The 18,094-nt window shown below is 46.8% G+C and overlaps 4 protein-coding genes across 4 annotated transcripts in view; 2 read left to right on the top strand and 2 right to left on the bottom strand.

Annotated features, from left to right (window-relative positions):
- LOC125949422 (prenylated Rab acceptor protein 1) overlaps nucleotides 1-18,094 on the top strand; it is an 88,740-nt gene that overhangs the window by 60,636 nt on the left and 10,010 nt on the right. The window lies entirely within an intron of this gene.
- Nucleotides 10,902-12,665, bottom strand: LOC125949359 (cytospin-B-like). Its single transcript, XM_049676324.1, has 4 exons — nucleotides 12,344-12,665; nucleotides 12,091-12,260; nucleotides 11,395-12,020; nucleotides 10,902-11,302 (listed from the first exon to the last, which is right to left on the bottom strand). Exons 1-4 carry the CDS (start codon nucleotides 12,601-12,603, stop codon nucleotides 11,231-11,233), a joined length of 1,128 nt encoding a protein of 375 aa, XP_049532281.1. The 5' UTR covers nucleotides 12,604-12,665; the 3' UTR covers nucleotides 10,902-11,230.
- On the top strand, nucleotides 13,935-14,945 carry LOC125949378 (hatching enzyme 1.2). The gene is made up of 2 exons (XM_049676352.1): nucleotides 13,935-14,613; nucleotides 14,674-14,945. The coding sequence occupies exons 1-2, from the start codon at nucleotides 13,935-13,937 to the stop codon at nucleotides 14,943-14,945; spliced, it is 951 nt and encodes a 316-aa protein (XP_049532309.1).
- LOC125949282 (uncharacterized) overlaps nucleotides 15,164-18,094 on the bottom strand; it is an 11,352-nt gene continuing 8,421 nt past the window's right edge. Inside the window, exon 4 of the mRNA XM_049676186.1 lies at nucleotides 15,164-17,461. Within this exon, the coding sequence (XP_049532143.1) occupies nucleotides 16,899-17,461 (563 nt within the window). The 3' untranslated portion in view covers nucleotides 15,164-16,898. The remainder of the gene's footprint in view (nucleotides 17,462-18,094) is intronic.

Here is an 18,094-nt window from a genome sequence, read left to right as displayed (position 1 = left end):
TCGAGAAGAGACGTTACAGCCTAACAAAAGACGGCGACCGGAGCGTCCTGCTGTCCACATTGCGCAACCTGGATGCGGCTCAAGCCCTGCGGCATCCCGGCTCTGTTACGCTCGGGATCGTTCACACCGCAGCCCACTCCGCAGCCTACCACGTGCATCGCAAGGACCGTGATCCCGGAACCGTATGTGTCTGTGTTAAATATAATCATTAAATATTTAAACCATTTTCCGGATGGCACACTCGCACTCGCCAGACGCTGCAGACTCCGCACTTGTACGACGTTACCGGGTCGATGGTCCTTCAAAAACACAAACGAACGTGCCCCTTCGCTGGCACATCAGACCGCTGGTACCGCTTGGTCGCTGCAAAATGGTGCTGGTGCTGCTTTTTAATGTCGATGATTCTTGCTGCGGCCCTTTGTGGAGGAGTTTGCCGCGAGCACTGTTCTAAGCTGCTGCTGCTGCTGCTCGTGCTTCTCGTGCTTCTCGTGCTGCACATCTCGCTCGCAGGGACGAGATGGTGTGGAGTAGAACACTCGTAGAACGTGGAGATTTATTACTATCACTCGTTTCCTTCTTTTTACCTCGAGATCTAGCCAGATGTATGTCCCTGTGTGTTCCTGTAGGTTTTTCATTCCCTCCGAACGCTAAATGCGCGGATCCCGACTGACGCTCACACACACACACATTCATTCACTTCACGCGACAGCCTTAGTGCCCGCTTTAGCGACTAAACTGTCCTTCGTCGCGTCTCCGGAATGTTGATAAGCTGCCGTATGCAAATGAATAGGACCAAGCGGCCAAACCGGCGGCCTGGCTCTGTTGATGGTGGACGTCAGGCAGCAATCCCCGGGGGACGATAAATTTTTCCGTAGATTTTCCTCGAGTGTGCCTCTCGGCGCTGTACGGTACGGTACGTTCGCAAGAAGTGGTTCTCTTTCCCGTGCTCGCGGATACTGTGATAACTGCAGCGTGTTACGCGAGCTTCAGCGCATCCTCCTTTTGCATCAGTCAAGTGAGCCATTACGCTGCGCTGTGCTGCTTTACTTCGCTTAAAAAAAAGCTTACCGTCGGGCCGCTTTCACCGAGCACTCCGAGCAACATTTTCATTAAGTATGTTTCATTACGGTTAGATACTACTTGTGCAAAACCAGCATAAAAGGTGGGAGCTCACACTAATTGGTTGTTCGTTAGCCGCATGCCTAAAACGGCTTCATTTCACAAGGATGGAATAAAACGGTACTTACCATTGGTGCCTATTTGAATTGTGTCGTAAAATGATGCAAGGCTAGTCGCTTAAATTTTCAACTTGTTGTATCTCTACAGAGACAAAGCTACAAATAGACTTTATAATTTTCATAAACGTTAGTAAAAATATATATTTTGCAATCAGCAAAAACTATTAGCACCGATGCCGCAAGAGTGTGCATCGGTCTTTCTACGGTACTTACGGTTGCATATTTGTGCTAGGGATATTAATTTATCTTTCGAACACACCAATTTTCGGTCATTTTAACATAATCAAAATAAATAATAATTATTAAAACAAACTATGAAATTGGCATAGTTTTTTATACGAGACCTTTTAAAAGCTACTGGTCCCGCTGGATCAGTAGCATGTTTACGTTTTGCGTGAAACATATTTTCATATTTGTTATAATGATAACTTTAAATTCTAGTTGTTGATTATCCATTGTGATTACTATTTTGAGACAGAGAGTTCTGAGAAATTCATTATACATTCACTTCCGCGTACTTTCGCACTAATGGTTCTGTTTGCATACCATGTATGATGTGTGTTTAACTAATCGAATCGTAACTTCCATTAAGCGATATACTTTTTCCAATAACTCTTAAAATGCCATATAAAGTGCTAGAACTATAAAATCTTTACATTTCTCCTAATGCACCCTCATTCCGCATACGCACTCTTGCCTCACTTTACTCAAAAAGATCAAAAATGAAGCAATTGAAAGTTGTATTTGAATCACCCTCCAAACCGTAGTGCCAAACACATCAACGAAGCCACATCCGAATATCAATAGCCGTGCACTCGCATAATGACAGAGTGGAGTTTGACACTTTGTCTATCTCACCAAGATTCTTCCATGCTCGAACTACAGCCGTAACTTCAACCAACACCTTTCACAGGAACTGCATCATGGTCATAACGTTCAGTTATGTTCAGTTTTAAGAACATCTAGTCATTAGTATATTTATTGTTTTTAAATATTTAATCTCTAACAGATCGCGAAATTCACGAATTCTTACTTGCCTCATTAAACTGCTTACCAAAGCCAATCGCTCCGCTACGAAACGCTATTCTGTAAATCCTACTTTCAACAAACAACTCCTTTCATTCAACAAAGATGCGAATATGCTGAAAAGCGTTCGCTTTCAATTTGTGAACGGACACATAGCTCGCAGAACAGTGATCGCCTTCGCTTCACTTGATTGATATGTGCAAACGGATCATCATCATCATATTAGGGCACTCCATACTACAGGCACGTGGATGGTTTAACATCTTTCTCAACTCAAATCATTTAACCGATAGCTCACGGTCCTCGAGACCGTGTGTGTTCTGCCGATGGTGATTCAATAAACGCTGCGCTAGACGGGGCAAAAGATTCGAAAGAGCTTCATCCACGGGGTGGCGATGCCGGTGGCACACCGCCACTCAGACTGAGCTGAGCGATGGGCCCGGCATTTGAATTGGTGGGGGGGCTTGGGTTCACATTAGTATTCAACCATGACCGCTCGATTCCAAACTTAATCAACTCCTAGTGAAAGCATCTTTTTGGGGCTTTTTCCAAGTCTTTTTTTTTCTCTGTGGCCTCTTCTCTGTTGCTTCGCCATGACAGATGTACATAATGACGCGGCGGCGATGCTACCAGCCTGCACGGTACATACTCCTTTTCACTCGCCACCCTTTCCACTTTACAGTGGGACCACCGGTTCAGGCCCTTATCCTCCGGTATCGGGCATCGGCATCGGGGTTGTTGTGAATTGAGTTACATAATGCTATCATTCCGACACCCGAGAACCGATACACATCCGTCAATTTGCATCTACTTCTGGAGATTCGTAGACATGGGATCTTTCCTTCGCTCTTCTCAGCCTACCTCCACTGCCTCGACGAGATCACTGGATCGGAAAGGATCGTGCTGCAGTGGAATGTGTGGATTTTCGATGGCACTTACGTACCGTTGCGCCTTTTTGCTTCTGTCCACTGTGTGTGCTGGGATGGTAATGGATGACGGCTCTTATAAAGCTCCTTCTCTATGATTCCTCGATCCTCTATTAAAAAGGGACTTCAATACTAATACTACTTCAGGCGAGCATAGAAGAGAATTGTTTGCAAGTAAAGCTTTCTACAAGCTTTCATTACACTTAAACTCGTTCGTAAGTTCGTTTAGAATCTCTTCTCTGTTATTGAACCAAAGATGGAGAACTCATTGTGACCAGGCTTGGGCTGGCAACAAACGGATTGCCTCTTCGGACAAAGGACAACCAAATTGTCACCATCCTAACGCGGCGGCTTTGCAAGAACCAGTTCGTCCACACGCAACCGTCATCCAAGGTGGCATCACCCTTTCTTGGTTCACTTCTCGGTCAGACCGGTGCTATCGCCCTGGCTACAGCTCACGGTAGCAGCAGCCGTGTCTCCATGACACTGAAACTGGGGGCAAAGTAAAGCCATTGCTTTTGAAGCAACAGAGTGCCTTGCTGTCCACTCGACCGAACGAACGATGCTCACCGATGGCTATCATAGTAAGAAAAACAGAACCAGCAGGATGAGACGAGAGCAAAAACAAAAGCAAACGAAATAATAAAAAAAAAAGGATGGAATTGGCCTCACCGATACAGAGCCCCGGGAGGTCACTGGCTGAGTGAGCAAGGAATAAACATTCCAGCATCATTGTGCTACGGTGTGAGCCGTGCCAGCTTCCATAGCATCCCCATAGTCCGGTTGTCCGGTTCTTACATCCGGTAGAAGCAAAGTGCTGCCCTCACGAAGCAGTGCCAACATTCCCTTTTCCTGCTATCCCCATTTCGAGGGGGGGGGGGGGGGGGCAAGTGAACAACCCTGCTGCACCGGATACCGAGGCAGGTAAGAGACATAGAAGGGAAAAAGCACGAAATGTCCACTTTACGAGCCCAAATGGGCAAACGGGCCATCGCAAAACGGGCAACCCACTACAAATGGCCAAAGCTGAACATTCATTTCGTGGCAAACAACAAACAAATATGCAACCAAAGCACCACCGACCGTTCGACCAGTTCGGGATAGACGAACGCATCGATTGTGCCCGGACCGGGGGTATCCTTTGCAATGCAATCTCATACACATCATGCGGCTTCACCTGTTCCACCTGGCCAAGGACGAAGCCTAGTAGCTCGTTCGTTTTTTTTTTTTCGGCCAGCATGGTCTGTAACACAGGCGCCCAGGTCCTTGGAAGGATATTGATTTTCCTTTTCCTCAGTTTTCTCGCTGCACATCTCGAATCCAAAAATAACACACTGCGAACGCTCGCTCTACGCACCCGGACTCGCACCCGGCTACCCGCAGTTTCCATCGGCCCTGGCCGACACTGCTGGCATATCAGGGCCGATCGCTGACGGTACCGGGCATGTGTGTGCGAATGTTGCAATCGCCCTGATGGTACAGCAAGTGTCCACCGCTTCACAAGGGATGGTAGCTTACGGGGCGGGGCGAAGGCGGAAGGCATCCTTGCATTCTCGCCTTGCCCTTGTCGGTGTCGGTGTCGGTGTGTGTGTGTGTGTGTATGTTGGCAGGAACGGCTTTCGGAACGTGGTGGTATCAAGGTATTGCTGGTAACACTGGACCACCTTGGCTATGATGCTGATGCTCCTCGGCAGAAGGCGGCATCCTTTCTTCGCCGGACCGCATTGTCCGTGCATTCCCAGCTATTACAGTGTTGTTCGATGAAACAGCTAGTGGCAACACTGCACGCGACAGCACTTTAGTCCGGGAAGATAATTAATTCCAGGATATTGGTTCGTTTGTCAGAATGTCAGAGTGAATGAGAGAGAGAGGAAAGAGAGAGAGAGAGAGCAGAGGCACGAAATACCGTAATAAATATCATTTCATGTTAAATGAATCTTCGAATAAGCAACACGTCGCTCTACCACGATTCGGTATCATAAAGCGCGACCACAGATAAGGTTGTGCCTTGAAGTATTTGTCCCTTGTATGGACGGAACGGAAATCTGCCAACACGATTCCGGTGCTGTGCTGTGCTGTGCTGTGTGTCGGTTACTATGCAACGTTGGAACGGTAACCTCGATCGACAATGGCAACATCGTAGCAAACGCCATACCCGTCCTTGCATGGCGTCTTTTTCGTGCCCGTTCTTTACAAGGCAAGCGGCAGCGAGTGAACTTCCGCATCATGGGCTTAGGTGGAGCAACCTGAATGCCCGATGCACACGATTCCGGCTCTTCTGCGGTATGCGCGCGAGCATAAGCGATGCAACCACCGCCGTGCTTTACACGATGTCGCAGACATCAGCCAACATGACAGTAATCCAATCAAGCGGAGGGAATTACGGTACAATTTCTTTCGGTGAAATTACTTTTCAATTTGCACGCCCCACATGCGGAGGGGGGCTGCAGCGAGCAGAGGGACGATTAGGTGAGGTGAGGAAGTCTAGTGTGGGTTTAGCTCTCGGTGGAAATCGAATCCGCTTGATTCCGTGGCTTATTTCAAAATGAATTTATCGTTCGTGGCATGAGCTACACTTCAAAACATATCGAGAGAGCGCACATTGAAGGTTCTACCATGCCATTCTTAACGGCATTCGTGCGGTGGATGGTTTTTTTAAAGGACAACGTCTAGACTCTAGACGGTATTACACTCGCCGCAACAGTGGCCAATAGTTGTTTTGCGAATGTATGATGGAGACTGTTACACGAACACCAAACGTTGACCGTTGGTTTCTGTTCGTTTCCTGTGCTTACGGGATTATGAGTTGAATTGATTGTGATGGAACGATGCGATTAGAACGGACATTTGGTTTAACTTTCAACATTTGACTTGGCCTCGAGGACCACCGACGGGACGGGACGGGAAGGGCTTTGCCATCGACCAGCCCAAGCCCGGAATTGACATTAAATTACCCATAAAAGCTCAGCTTGCAAGCGGATTATAATGTGCTCCCAATCCGTTCCGTCCGTAATCAAATTGCAACGATCTACCGCAAATCGTTGCTGCTGGTGCTGCTGCTGCTGCTGCTGCGGGAGGGAAAATGTAAGAAAAAGAAGAAAAAGAAGAGAAGAAAACCGAAGAGCAAACCAAGCAAACGAATGCAACCGCCACCAGAACCATAATACCATCTTAATCGAGTTATAATCATACGGGCTATAAAACCGAAACCATTGCGCCAGCACGACACTTCCTCCTCCAACTGTGCTACCCATTGTCGCCGAGCCGGGACCGGAAATCGAAGGCCGTGAAGGAACGCCACACACACACACACACTCGAGCACGCACGCAGCATACGTGCATAGAACAAAACGCTAGCGAGCGGTAGCGGTAAGTTATGGTTCGAAAACCGTAAAGTCCTATTAACGATGCCAAGGGAGATGGTGGGCTGGACAGGAAGGGAAACTAGCCCGTTAGCCTAGCCACAGTCCCGTATTTCCTCTATCGACACTCGAGGGGAAACCATTTGCTGGTCCTGCACGAACAGACCCTCTACCCCTCTACACACACACCTTCGCCCAGCTATCACGTGACTGACTGAAGAGCGTTTCGCGTTTCTATTGCTGGGGCCAATTTAACGGAAGGACCATTTGTACCGTGGCATTCGCAATGGAATGTTCTGCAACCGCCTCTTTCCACCGTTTTATCGGGTACCGCGTGCACGCGACATGGTGGTTGAATTTATGTCGTTCAGCATAACGGGGTTCAACGGGATAAACCCTGTTTGCCTCCCTTTTTGCAGGCCGCATTGAAAAATTGGGTCATCGTAAGGGAAAGATGATGCTCCATTGTTTAGCTGCTTCCTTGTTGCTGATTGACGTGGAATCAATTGAGATAGGTTAGGTGGTTTTTTCCGTCATTTTTAACATATTCTATCAAGACAATGTGCACCATTGTTCGTTATTGACTCAGCTGTAACAGCGTATAGCAATAAGAAGATGTCATCGGAAAACATTCCTGGGCGTTCTATTGGGTTGTTGAGTAATTGCATATTAGGATATTTAACAACGGTTTTTCTTTTCATACAAATGAAAATGACAGATTTGCCAATGCCAATTCTTTTGGCATTTATTAGCTGCCTCTTTTAGTTTGTCGTCAAACATTTGAAGGAACTAGACTGGGAACTTTTGATACATCCACCATATATGTAGCCCTGACCTTGTACTATCAGAATGCCATTTGTTTCGATGTTTGCTAAACATACAAATAGTTTACTTAAGTACAACTTTTAAGAATGGCGACACTGTTAAAACGAACTTTGTACAGATTTTGAACAATAAATACCAAAAGATCCATGACTGCCGAATACTGAAGATGCCAAACAAAAGTGAAAAGATCATAGAACAAAATGAATTTATATCTCTGATTATCGTTAGTTATAAGTATTTAAAAAGTGGAATTTAATTCCAATTTTACAAACCCAACTACTTGTGATACATCGGAATAATATCCAATAACAAACCTATTCATTCTAATCAAACCCTTTGAAAACCTACGATTCTTACTATAAGCTCAACCTTTGTCAAGATTAAACTTTAAGCGATAGGTCGTAACGATCCTTTCGGAGACTGACATCAAACTGAGAGCACTGCATTAGTACAAAACACGTGCCCCCGGAAGTTACACAGGCTATGCTGCAGCGGAAGGAATTAAAATTGGAAAGCAGTGATGCGAGTGTTTGAATAACATTGTACCATAGTCTGCACACAACACTCGACTTGAACGTTTCTGCAAAGTGTCGCCGAGTAACGACCACAGCATGGTGGCTTCACAGTGTGTGCCAGCTAACAAAAAGAAAACACCACAACCATCCTATCTGTCGCCAACATGTGTACGCCAGTAACAGCTACCGGAGCGAGAAGTTGCATTTTTGCATATGCATAGCCTCGAATACATAAATAATTAGAGTTTTCTATGATCCTGGAAGGAACGGTCTGGATAGCTCAAGCGTCTATGAATCTATAAGTAAGTGGCGTTGGCTGGTTAGCTTTCAAACACCCAAACCCAAAGGTAGAGTAACCGGAGGTCTTATGCAATACCGGAGGTGCCGAACAGCTATGCTGTACTTATATTTCAAGGAAATAGAATCATGAACTACAATCATGATTAGTGTTATTACATCTTGACTACCCTCCCAGACAGTTTTCTGTATAAAGTTAACGTACAATGTAGAATGAATTGACAGTCTCCGGGCTAACCGGATCAACGGTAAAAAGCCGGAGAAGCCCAGGTGTCGAGAACCACACCACACGAGCAATCCCAGAGCGCTGATGGATCGTTACATTCAGCACCGGGATCCACACACACAAAGCACGCGGTATCGTTTCCCGGGCGATGGCACTCGTGCGATTTGCACTTCATTGCGGATTCCTCGTGTGTAGCGGCAAATCCCTCGATGCTCCACGGTGGATCGCACGGTGAAAGCCACATCAGCAAACACCAGATCTCGGGACCCGGGTGAAGAGTGTCCTACTGTTTTCGCGAGATTTGCTGAAAATGTCGTTGCGCTCTCTCCTGGGACCAGTCACGTGTACGTGTGCATGCTGCGGTAGGGTAGATCACTAATACTGATTACTCTCTTCATTTTTGTTTTTTTTTTTTTTGCAAGATCCTACAATCCCACCGAAACGGTATGAGCTTTAGCATTCACGCTCTGGAGGGAATTAAAGATTTCCCTTATGGATGTATCCGGAATGGAGAGTGGAAGTGGCAGAGCGGATAACCCAAAATGGATATAAACTTAAACCAATTACGTACATTGTTAGGGTGTCTTTTGACAATTATCGGCCTTTTTTCCTAACAATTCCCAACATTCCCAGTTCGGTATCGCAACGTTCTAACAAGCACAACCCATACTATAAGCATACCGTCCTTCCAGTTTTGAAACTGACCGAAACAAAACATATTATTCCCTAGCCGCCGGTAGGAAAATTGCATTTTCCCATTTTCGGATACGTGCATTTTCCCCATTGGGTCAGCTAAAAGCCTTACCCTCAAAGGGTAAGCAATACTGCGGAACCGTAAGACAGGCCCGAAGGATGCAGCTATTGGGGGTATTCAAAATTCACTTTCCCCAGGAGACCCATTGCAGATGGTCGCGATAATAAGGCCCGAGGCTTAGTGCCCAGCGTCCTTCACAACACCATGGACCTCCTTTGTCTCCTCAAAAACTTTCTTCCAACTCGACCGTCAGGGTGCAATGTAAACAGTAAGCAAATGCAGTGACCACCGTCGTGCAGACATCTTGCGGTTGTTGCACAGGACAGCTGCGCTTCATTCAGCAGCAGCAACCGTAGTGCCAGTGGTGGCTAGGACGTTGGTGCATTGCGGATTTTAAATTCCCCCAATGCAGCCAGGCCCGTGTTCTACCATCTACTGGCCTGCCTGCCTGCCTGCCTGCCTGCCTGCCTGTCCAGTGTCATCAGCGTGTGCCTAATCCTGCTCATGCCGCTAGTGAAGGCTTTTTTCATGCTTCCAATTCTGATGACACGAGTGTCACGCATACCCCTATCAGCGCCACACGCCATTCTTTGCAATCGTGATAAATTATCAAGAAAAACTCGAAACCGGTAGCCCGGAGAGGAAGCTTTCCCTTTCTATTGGGATCCGGTTGCCAGAAAACCGCAATCCTGTAACCTTGAACGATAAAGCAAGCAGCAACGTGTTATGGACACCACCGGATGTGCACTGCTGCATCCAAGCGATTGTGGTCCAAGCCGTGTTGATGCTTCAACCCCAAACGGCCTCAAACAACACACGGTAAGGCAAAACCGATGCGACACTAATCGGATCCCATGCTGGGCGCTTCGGAATCGATGAACCAACCAACGTGTATTTTTCTCCGCCACGTTGAGATACCGACGCGCCGACGCAATGGCGCCCCACAATCAGCAGTGATTTTCCCCAGCCAGCACTCAGCAAGCAGTAACCGAGTGCTCGGCAGTCCCACCGCACGACGCATCACCAAAAGGGAAATGGGTTCCCTGTTACTCGAAGCTTCCACCCCTCGTTTGAGGCAGGCTTTTTCCGACCAACCCGCAGTAAGTCGAACCGCCAAAATCATTGAGTCAGGTCATGAAAACTGGGCCAATCTGCTGGTTGCTCTTGAGTTCCGTTTGCTTGGTAGATAAATTCTTCTACTTTTTTTTGCATATTTATTCGATACTTCCCTCCAATCGCCCTAAAGCATAGTCGCTTCAGACGATTTATGCAAAACAAATCGTGCACTACCATGTGTATTTGTGTGTGTGGGTGTGTGTGGGTATAGAGTGGGAATTGAATCCTCGCGTGAAAATTGTATTTCGACAGCGAACACTCCACACCCCATACAAACCGTAAGTGGGATTCTAAACCTTAATACATTGGCAGATACGAGGGGACAGCGTGTCCCTATGGACAATCCTATATCAATCGTTTGAAATGCTTGAACGTTTGTCAGCAATACTCTCGAGCCAAACCCACGGGAATATTTCCTGAGCAAATATAAAACAACATTATTCTACGGCTACGATGGCGGACAGATTTTCAATATTGTAAAGATAACATATTGTATTATCTGTTTGTATGACCAGGATTGTAACGATGTTCTTTTTTTAAAAGATTAACGCGTCATAGGCAGTGATTTTACAAAGAATGATTCTTTATTCGTTTCATTAACTCACAAAATCGGTTATTATAGACAAAATTCAACACTAGGCATTTCAATCCAGGAGCAGATGCCGCACTAAAATCATGTGCACTAATCAAAAAGAAGGGCCAAACCATATTGGCAATTGAGACATTGAAAATGGTGGATCCTGATCGGTGTAATCGTTTGCACAAGTTAATGGGACAATTTTATTGTGTGGTTTACAGGTCCGAAGTAATTTAAGTAAGTAAACAACCAATACAAGTTTCTTGGTTTGCTAACGAATGTCCAAGGAAATATGAAAGCCTCGCCAAATGACGATACAACTTCTTGCTCCCAAACCAATATTGCTATATGCGGATAGCTACTGCAGCTCACTTACGTAGGTAACCGCCGTAGGAAGCCGAGCTTATTTCACTGGGATCATTCTCGTAATGATACGATTCCTGTAAATAAACAAAAATCATTATTCATCGAATTGTTTTAAAGGAAGATAGAAAAACATGGAACTATTTAGATGCCGCCGCCCAGAACTTACATCGAAATTGATGTCCATACTAGAGGACGGTCGGGAATCGGTACTTTTTACCGAGGAGCGTCGCCTCTCTTGTGATGAAATTACGTTGACCGGTGGCACCGTCCTTTCAACGGCCTTGAGCTGGAGCGCCGATCTTTTCGCAGCACGCCGGCTTTCGAGCTCCTTAGCCTGTTGTTCGTTCAACTCCTGCAGCTCGGCCAAGCGTTGTTCCAGCGCTTGGTGCTCCTTCTTCATGGCCAGCAGTTTTTCCTCCAAAGACTGCACCTGGCGCTCGTTGCGCTGCTTCAGGTCATTCGTTTCCTCGCGCCACTGCTGCTCTTGTTCGGTGGCCGTTTGTTTAAGCGCACCCAGCTGTGATTCCAGGTCCTTCTTCTGGGCTTCACGCTGCTGCACATCCCGTTCCCACTGTTGCTTCATTTCCACCAGCTGCTGCTCCTTTGACGCAATAGTTTGGCGATGGGTCTTCGTCATGGAATCAATTTTTTCCTGCAAAACCTCCCGGTCCTTCACCGACGAACGGAACTCGTCCAGCAATCTGCCCTGATTTAGCTTCTGTGCGTGCAGCTCCGCCTTCAGTCCGTTCATTCGCTTCAGATTCATCTCGTATTCATGCAGGATACTTTTTTCTACCCGAAAAGGATCAAACGCACCAATGAGCAGGGGAAAAAAAGGTAGTTTTTCGATGCCTCTACTAACCTTTTTCATTTATCGCCGCTATACGCTTATTCAACGCATCGATAGCCGAGCGACATTTGACCCCATCTTGTTTCACCTGCACGCGTACCGCTTCAATCGCAGTAGACTGTGCCGAGATGGCTTTGTAATTTTTCGTCAGGTGCTCCTCTAGGGCGGATTTTTTCTCCGAGCTGTCGAAAGAGAAACTCGCAAATTGATGGATTATGTTGAAACGTCGGAAGCAACGTAAAATCTTTCTGATGTGACTCCTTACATTTGTCGCGTGTGCGAGCGGATGGTTTCTTGATTGATCAAATTCCGTTGCATCATCTCCTTTACCTCCATCACTTCTTTGAGCGTATTTTTGAGTACGTTATTCCTGTTCTCTTGGTGCTGCAGCTGCGTGGTAAGATTGATCACTTGCACCAGAATCGTTTCTTTGTCCTGCGTCATGAGGTGTTTGATCTGCTCCACTATTTCCCGTTTGTCCTCATAGTTACTACCACCGGGCGACGAACCATCCTGATCGGACATTGTTAGCGGTGGAAAGTATCTCCTCGTAGCTGTAGCACTAGAACACAACCTCCAATCACACGCGTCGCCGTTAACTGAATAGATTGAATACGAAGTACATGATGTGGCCTTGTTCGTAGCAGACTACACCTACCTCCAACTTCACTGCTTCGTTGCTAAGCAACGGACAGGCATGGAGATCAGCTGGTTTGTCGTTGGAATAATAATTGAAACTAGCCCCTCGCTGCTGGCTGAACCGATTTGACCAAGGAGAAAACTAAAACATTCAATTTTTTTTCTACTGAAATACATATAGACCTTTGAGGAGTAGTTCAAATAAAATTAATAAAGGGTTATGAACTGTATTTGGCCCTTCAACTAAATCTTTTTTTTATTAGAATGTTCTAAAGCCAGGATGTGAAGTTCAAGTTTTTTATCGAATAAAATTGAAAATTTATTGAATTCATTATATTTTAAGGGATCCACAGAGTCGGAAATGCCTGCAGGCTATCCATTTGCGATATGAATAAGTCTCGCGAACTCTCGCGCTGCAGAAACCCAAGAAGATCGAAGTACCAATGCGTGACCTAGAAACGATGTAGAAAGTGCAATAGAAGCTGGGATATTTTCAGGTCATCCCGCACAAAGGTCACTGAATCGGGAAGTGCCACGGAGAGAGAAAGAGACAGGAAGAGGTCGACTCTGTGATCAGCCAGCCAGACCAGTTCCATAAATTAGCCATGCAAAAGCCATAAAAATAAAGTGAAAAAATATGGAACCACTCGTGCGGAACCCACCCGGGCGCCAAACCAAGACGAAGGTGCCAATCACGGCTACCACCATTATCTTCTTCACACTTTCGCCACCGCTTGTTGATCGACCCCGCGCGATATGTATGACCCTCGCCGAAGCACGCTGTTATGCGGTGGCACGCGGTATCGCGATTCAATTCTCGCGATCGGTGACGATCGGAGCGCCGAGAGCTCCCCAGCAAAACAAGTTTCACTTTCACTAGCCACCAGATCATGGCGCCCGGCGCCCAGCTAAGCCCACATCTCAACCGGATGGCGCGTGCGAGGTAACGTGCGATGATCGCGTTTGCTTGCCATCGGCGTACCTTCCCGGAATGCCAATGTCGGGGAGAAATCTCTTATCCCATCCAGGTGCCAACGGTTCGCGCCAGCTCGTCGGCCAGTCGGTGAATGACACCAGTTCTGTGCGGACAGGCCAAGACGACGACGACGACGAGTAGTAGACGATCCGTGCCGTGAGTTGTGCCCGCAAAAACAAAGCTCTTAGTTTTCTATCCCGCACGTTCCGTCGTCGTTACGCAAACAACGCGAATCCTGGTAATGGCAGGCGGTAGAAGTAACAGCAGCAGCAAGTGGTTGTGGTTGTGCTTAACCGGAAGTGGATTGTGCTTCGCTTTCTGGGGCCTGGTATGCCTGGAAGCGGCCGTAGTGTTTCCGAAAATTCCCGACGTGCTGAATCCGCCCGTGCCCGATGGCATCGATCTGGTGGAGCAATCGTCCTTCCTTCAGGACACCGAGCAGGATCCAGAAGTGACACCGGGTCTGTTTCAGGGCGATATGGCAATGGATAACCGTATGTATCGCTACTGGCGCGTCGGTCTCAACTGGGACGTATTCCCGGAACGAGTGTGGCCCAACGGGACCGTACCGTACGCCATCAGTCCGCTGTACGACGTGGATGATCAGGTGACGATACTACAGGCCATCCGGACGCTCACCTTCATGACGTGCGTTAACTTTGTACCGTGGAACGGCAAGGATAAGGACTTTTTGCTGATCTGGCCGATCAAGTACCCGAAGGGGTGCTGGAGCTACGTGGGCAAGATCGGTGGAACGCAGATCGTGTCGCTGCAGCCACCGGATGAGCGTAGCCCCAACTGTCTTGGCAACGAGGGTCGTGCCATACACGAGCTAATGCATGCGCTGGGCATCTTTCACGAACAATCGCGCGCCGATCGGGACCGTTTCGTGAAGATCATCTGGGATAACATCATACCCGGTAGGTAGCAACATGCGAGTGACGACAGAGCTACGACCTAACATTTCTCCCTTCTGGCAGCCTTCAAATCGAACTTTGAGAAACAATCGCTGAAGAACACGACCTACAGCTTCGAGTACGATTACAACAGTATCATGCACTACGGCAAGAACTACTTCAGCATTGCTAAGGGTAAGACGACGATCGAGACGAAAATGCCCGGCATTAAGCTCGGTCAGCGGCAAGCGCTCAGCAAAACCGATTGCCTCAAGATCAACGATTTGTACGGATGCCTGGACAATCCGAAAATTAGCAAGAAGTACTACAATGTCTGTAAAACCCTCGGCATCTGATGTCCCAGTCTTGTGAGCGTGGCCGCCGACGCTGGAGCGTGAGGAATGGGGAACGCCAGCGAAGCCCAGTGGATTATATGATGTGCTGTGTGATATTGGAAAGAAGAAAGGGGGTGTGTTAATGTTATTCAATGCAAATTAATTTATTACGACGCTCTGCCGAAACCGATCGAAGCGGAACATATTTTCCAAAAATATAAAACTCAACTCAAAATCGCTTCTTTTCGACTGTTTAAAATTTACTTTTTATTTTATTTTCACGCGTAATCGGGGCTGTTTCCGTTGCGGTTTTCTCGTCGGCTTGGTGAAGAGTGGTCGCACGTATGTGACGCCTACGTCCCGCGAAACAAGACAATTTATTTCACTACATCTTCTGCTAGAGAGTTTGTAAGCCACTCTCCCTTTCTTTTAAATACGTATGCACGCGCAACACACTGTCCTCTTCATTCAGGAACCTACTTAAGGACAATCGCGCCACCGTGGTGCGGTCGGCTTCGTTACGGGCAAAAACTTATTTTTCTTTCCTGACGTTACGTTACCGATGATATTTCCTGATGTTTCTGTGCCTTGTTCCTCCCTCCCCCCAGAATGCACGAAGATTTTCTTGAATAGCATTGGGTTTGCTTCGTTTGGATGCAGACTTTTGTATAATTCTGTTTATCAAGGATTCTCGTGGGGAACTGTGCCTGTCAGTGTGTGGACCTACACTTGTGTCATTTTATCACAGAGTAATAAACCAAAAAGATAAGATAAAAATAGAATGCCGCACACACACACATATATAAATATATATATAGATACATAATTTATCATATGCTGTATCTTCTGCTGGCTGGCTGGCTCGCACGACGACGACGGCGAACGATGATGACGCCCCATTGGTGGAACGGGCGGGAGGTGATTTTAAAGGTATAAAGTTTACTCTGCTACTGCACCTGATGGGGCACGCACGCGCGCACGCACGCACGCATACACCCACCGTTAGGATGGGCGCTGATGGTCTTTTCATAATTCCGCTCAAATTTCCCTGCCCTGCGCTTGCCTGAGAGAATAAAGGTGGATACACACAGCAGTAAAGATACATGATGATAGTGCTACACGATTAAACTAAAAGAGAACCTGATCATATATGACCTGAGCCATAATCCATACCGATAGATAGACGTGTACACTTTGGAGGGGATTGTTTGAGAAACATGTTTCATCATCCATTTTCTATCGCGCGTTGTAGCCTGTCTCTGTTGTGCTTTTGTTAAAAAAAAAAATCGGTGCCAAACGCACACACTACGGATCCGATAATTCGCTGCTGACTTCAAACTGACATAGAATGAATCTAATACATAATTACTAACGCATAATATTGACGCTCAGAGACGCAGAGAGAGCGCCGCGCACATTTGCGGTGTGCTTTAGCATGCATGTTGGGTCCCCTGGCACGAAAGGCGACAGTGTTAGAGGGACACAACAAGAGAACGCAAGTAAAATCGTACTTTGAGTAAAGACAAACAATAAAAAACAGGGAATAGAAACTGCCGTTGAAAAGAGGAATCAAAATAGGAAAGAAGATGTCAATGAAAAATTATAATGAAACTATATATTAACAACTAAAAGCAATCCGCAATCCTCAGCACGTTTACACACACCCGGAATATGGATAGCGACGCGAGAGTGACTGAGGAGTTGCGGTGTTTGAATCTTTAAACGCTATCTTTTAGGAATATGTTAAGTGGCAAATGAATGCATTGTACACAGATCAGCTGATCCTCCTCTCCCTGTTTGTTTCTACTGTTGCCTGAATGTACTCTCTTGTACTCCAACCGATCCCACACCCTGTTTCACCATTGCTCCCCAATGCCACAATCAAGTGCTTTGAGAGTACCGGGGGCAGCAGAGAAATGGGCAGTAAAAGGGTCACTGATTTCTCTTCTTCTTGCGCGCCCTTGTACGCAATGCTTAATCATCGAATCGTGTGTGTTTGGAAGAGCGGGAGTCGTAACCGTTGGCGCTACTACTGCTGGCAGCTCCATAACCCCCACCGTTCGCACTGCTAGAGTATGCGGGTGCACTGCTGCTACCATAGCCTCCTCGGCTAGCACCGTTGCTGGTGCTGCTGCTGCTCTCATACGGTCGCTTCGTGCCGTAAGACGATGAGGATGCGCCACCATTACGATAGTCACCGCCGCCTCCGAAACGGCTACCGCCACCACCTCCGAAACGTGAACCTCCGGATGACATGCCACCGAAATCGCGGCCTCCGCGGAATGTACCGAAGCTGCGGTACCGGCTGTTACCACCACCGCCAATGTGGCGCCACTTCATCAGCTCTGGAGGCACCTGTTGGTGTGCCTCCTCCAGAATCGCTACCAACTCCTTGGCCATCTTGCGCTCATTGTGCGTGAAAAACGTGTACGCTTCACCGGTGGCGTTCGAGCGACCGGTACGTCCGATACGGTGAATGTAGTCCTCGGTCTGCTGCGGGTAATCGTAGTTGATCACCACCTTGATACCATCGACATCTGCAATTTTAAGTCGCGCGTGCGCACAGACACAGAAAAGAGAAAGAAAAATAGTTAGCCAAATTGATGAAGAATGCTGATTATTCGTTTGCAAACAAACAGCGCATTATCAATGAAAACGAGCAATCGCGAGGATCACCAAAAGAGGGATTTGCTTTAGCTAAGAAATTCAAATACAAATGGAAGCAGAACAATCAACTATATAACCATCTTTCGCACACGGGGCGTTAATACCTATTAAGGCCTTTAAACAATATTTATTGCTACCGAACCCAGACAAGTGGTAAAACCATAGGGTGTTGGTTGGGTGGATGATGAATGTTTTTTTTTTTTTTGTGATGAAACGCAATAAGGAATCGATGAGACGAAAAGCCATAGAGGATGAGAAACGTTAAAAAGCAATAAGCAAAATGAGGAGGAAGGATTGCTTTGGAAAGAGATAAAGGGAATATTTGTTAGAGGTCGATGTTCCGCAAGAATCACCTAAGAGACCTACACAATGTCGGCCTGTCGGACTTTCAAGAACCATTTGTAAGGCATGGAACAGTGAAAAGCAATTTCTAACAAATCATTTAAATAATATAATAATCTTGGACAATTATTAGCGATAACTCTGACACGATCGCCGACGTT

This window comes from Anopheles darlingi, chromosome 2 (genome assembly GCF_943734745.1).
Source record: "Anopheles darlingi chromosome 2, idAnoDarlMG_H_01, whole genome shotgun sequence".
Classification (NCBI taxonomy): domain Eukaryota; kingdom Metazoa; phylum Arthropoda; class Insecta; order Diptera; family Culicidae; genus Anopheles; species Anopheles darlingi.
This window is presented reverse-complemented; position numbering and strand designations above follow the sequence as displayed.

Excerpts from the sequence above, each read along its gene's own strand:
- LOC125949359 (XM_049676324.1), bottom strand. The coding sequence starts at position 12,603 with ATGTCCGATCAGGATGGTTCGTCGCCCGGTGGTAGTAACTATGAGGAC. Across the intron at positions 12,261-12,343 it reads CGCTCGCACACGCGACAAAT|CTCGGAGAAAAAATCCGCCC; the intron begins GTAAGGAGTCAC and ends CTCTTTCGACAG. Across the intron at positions 11,303-11,394 it reads GTATGGACATCAATTTCGAT|GAATCGTATCATTACGAGAA; the intron begins GTAAGTTCTGGG and ends GTTTATTTACAG.
- LOC125949378 (XM_049676352.1), top strand. The coding sequence starts at position 13,935 with ATGGCAGGCGGTAGAAGTAACAGCAGCAGCAAGTGGTTGTGGTTGTGC. Across the intron at positions 14,614-14,673 it reads CTGGGATAACATCATACCCG|CCTTCAAATCGAACTTTGAG; the intron begins GTAGGTAGCAAC and ends CCCTTCTGGCAG.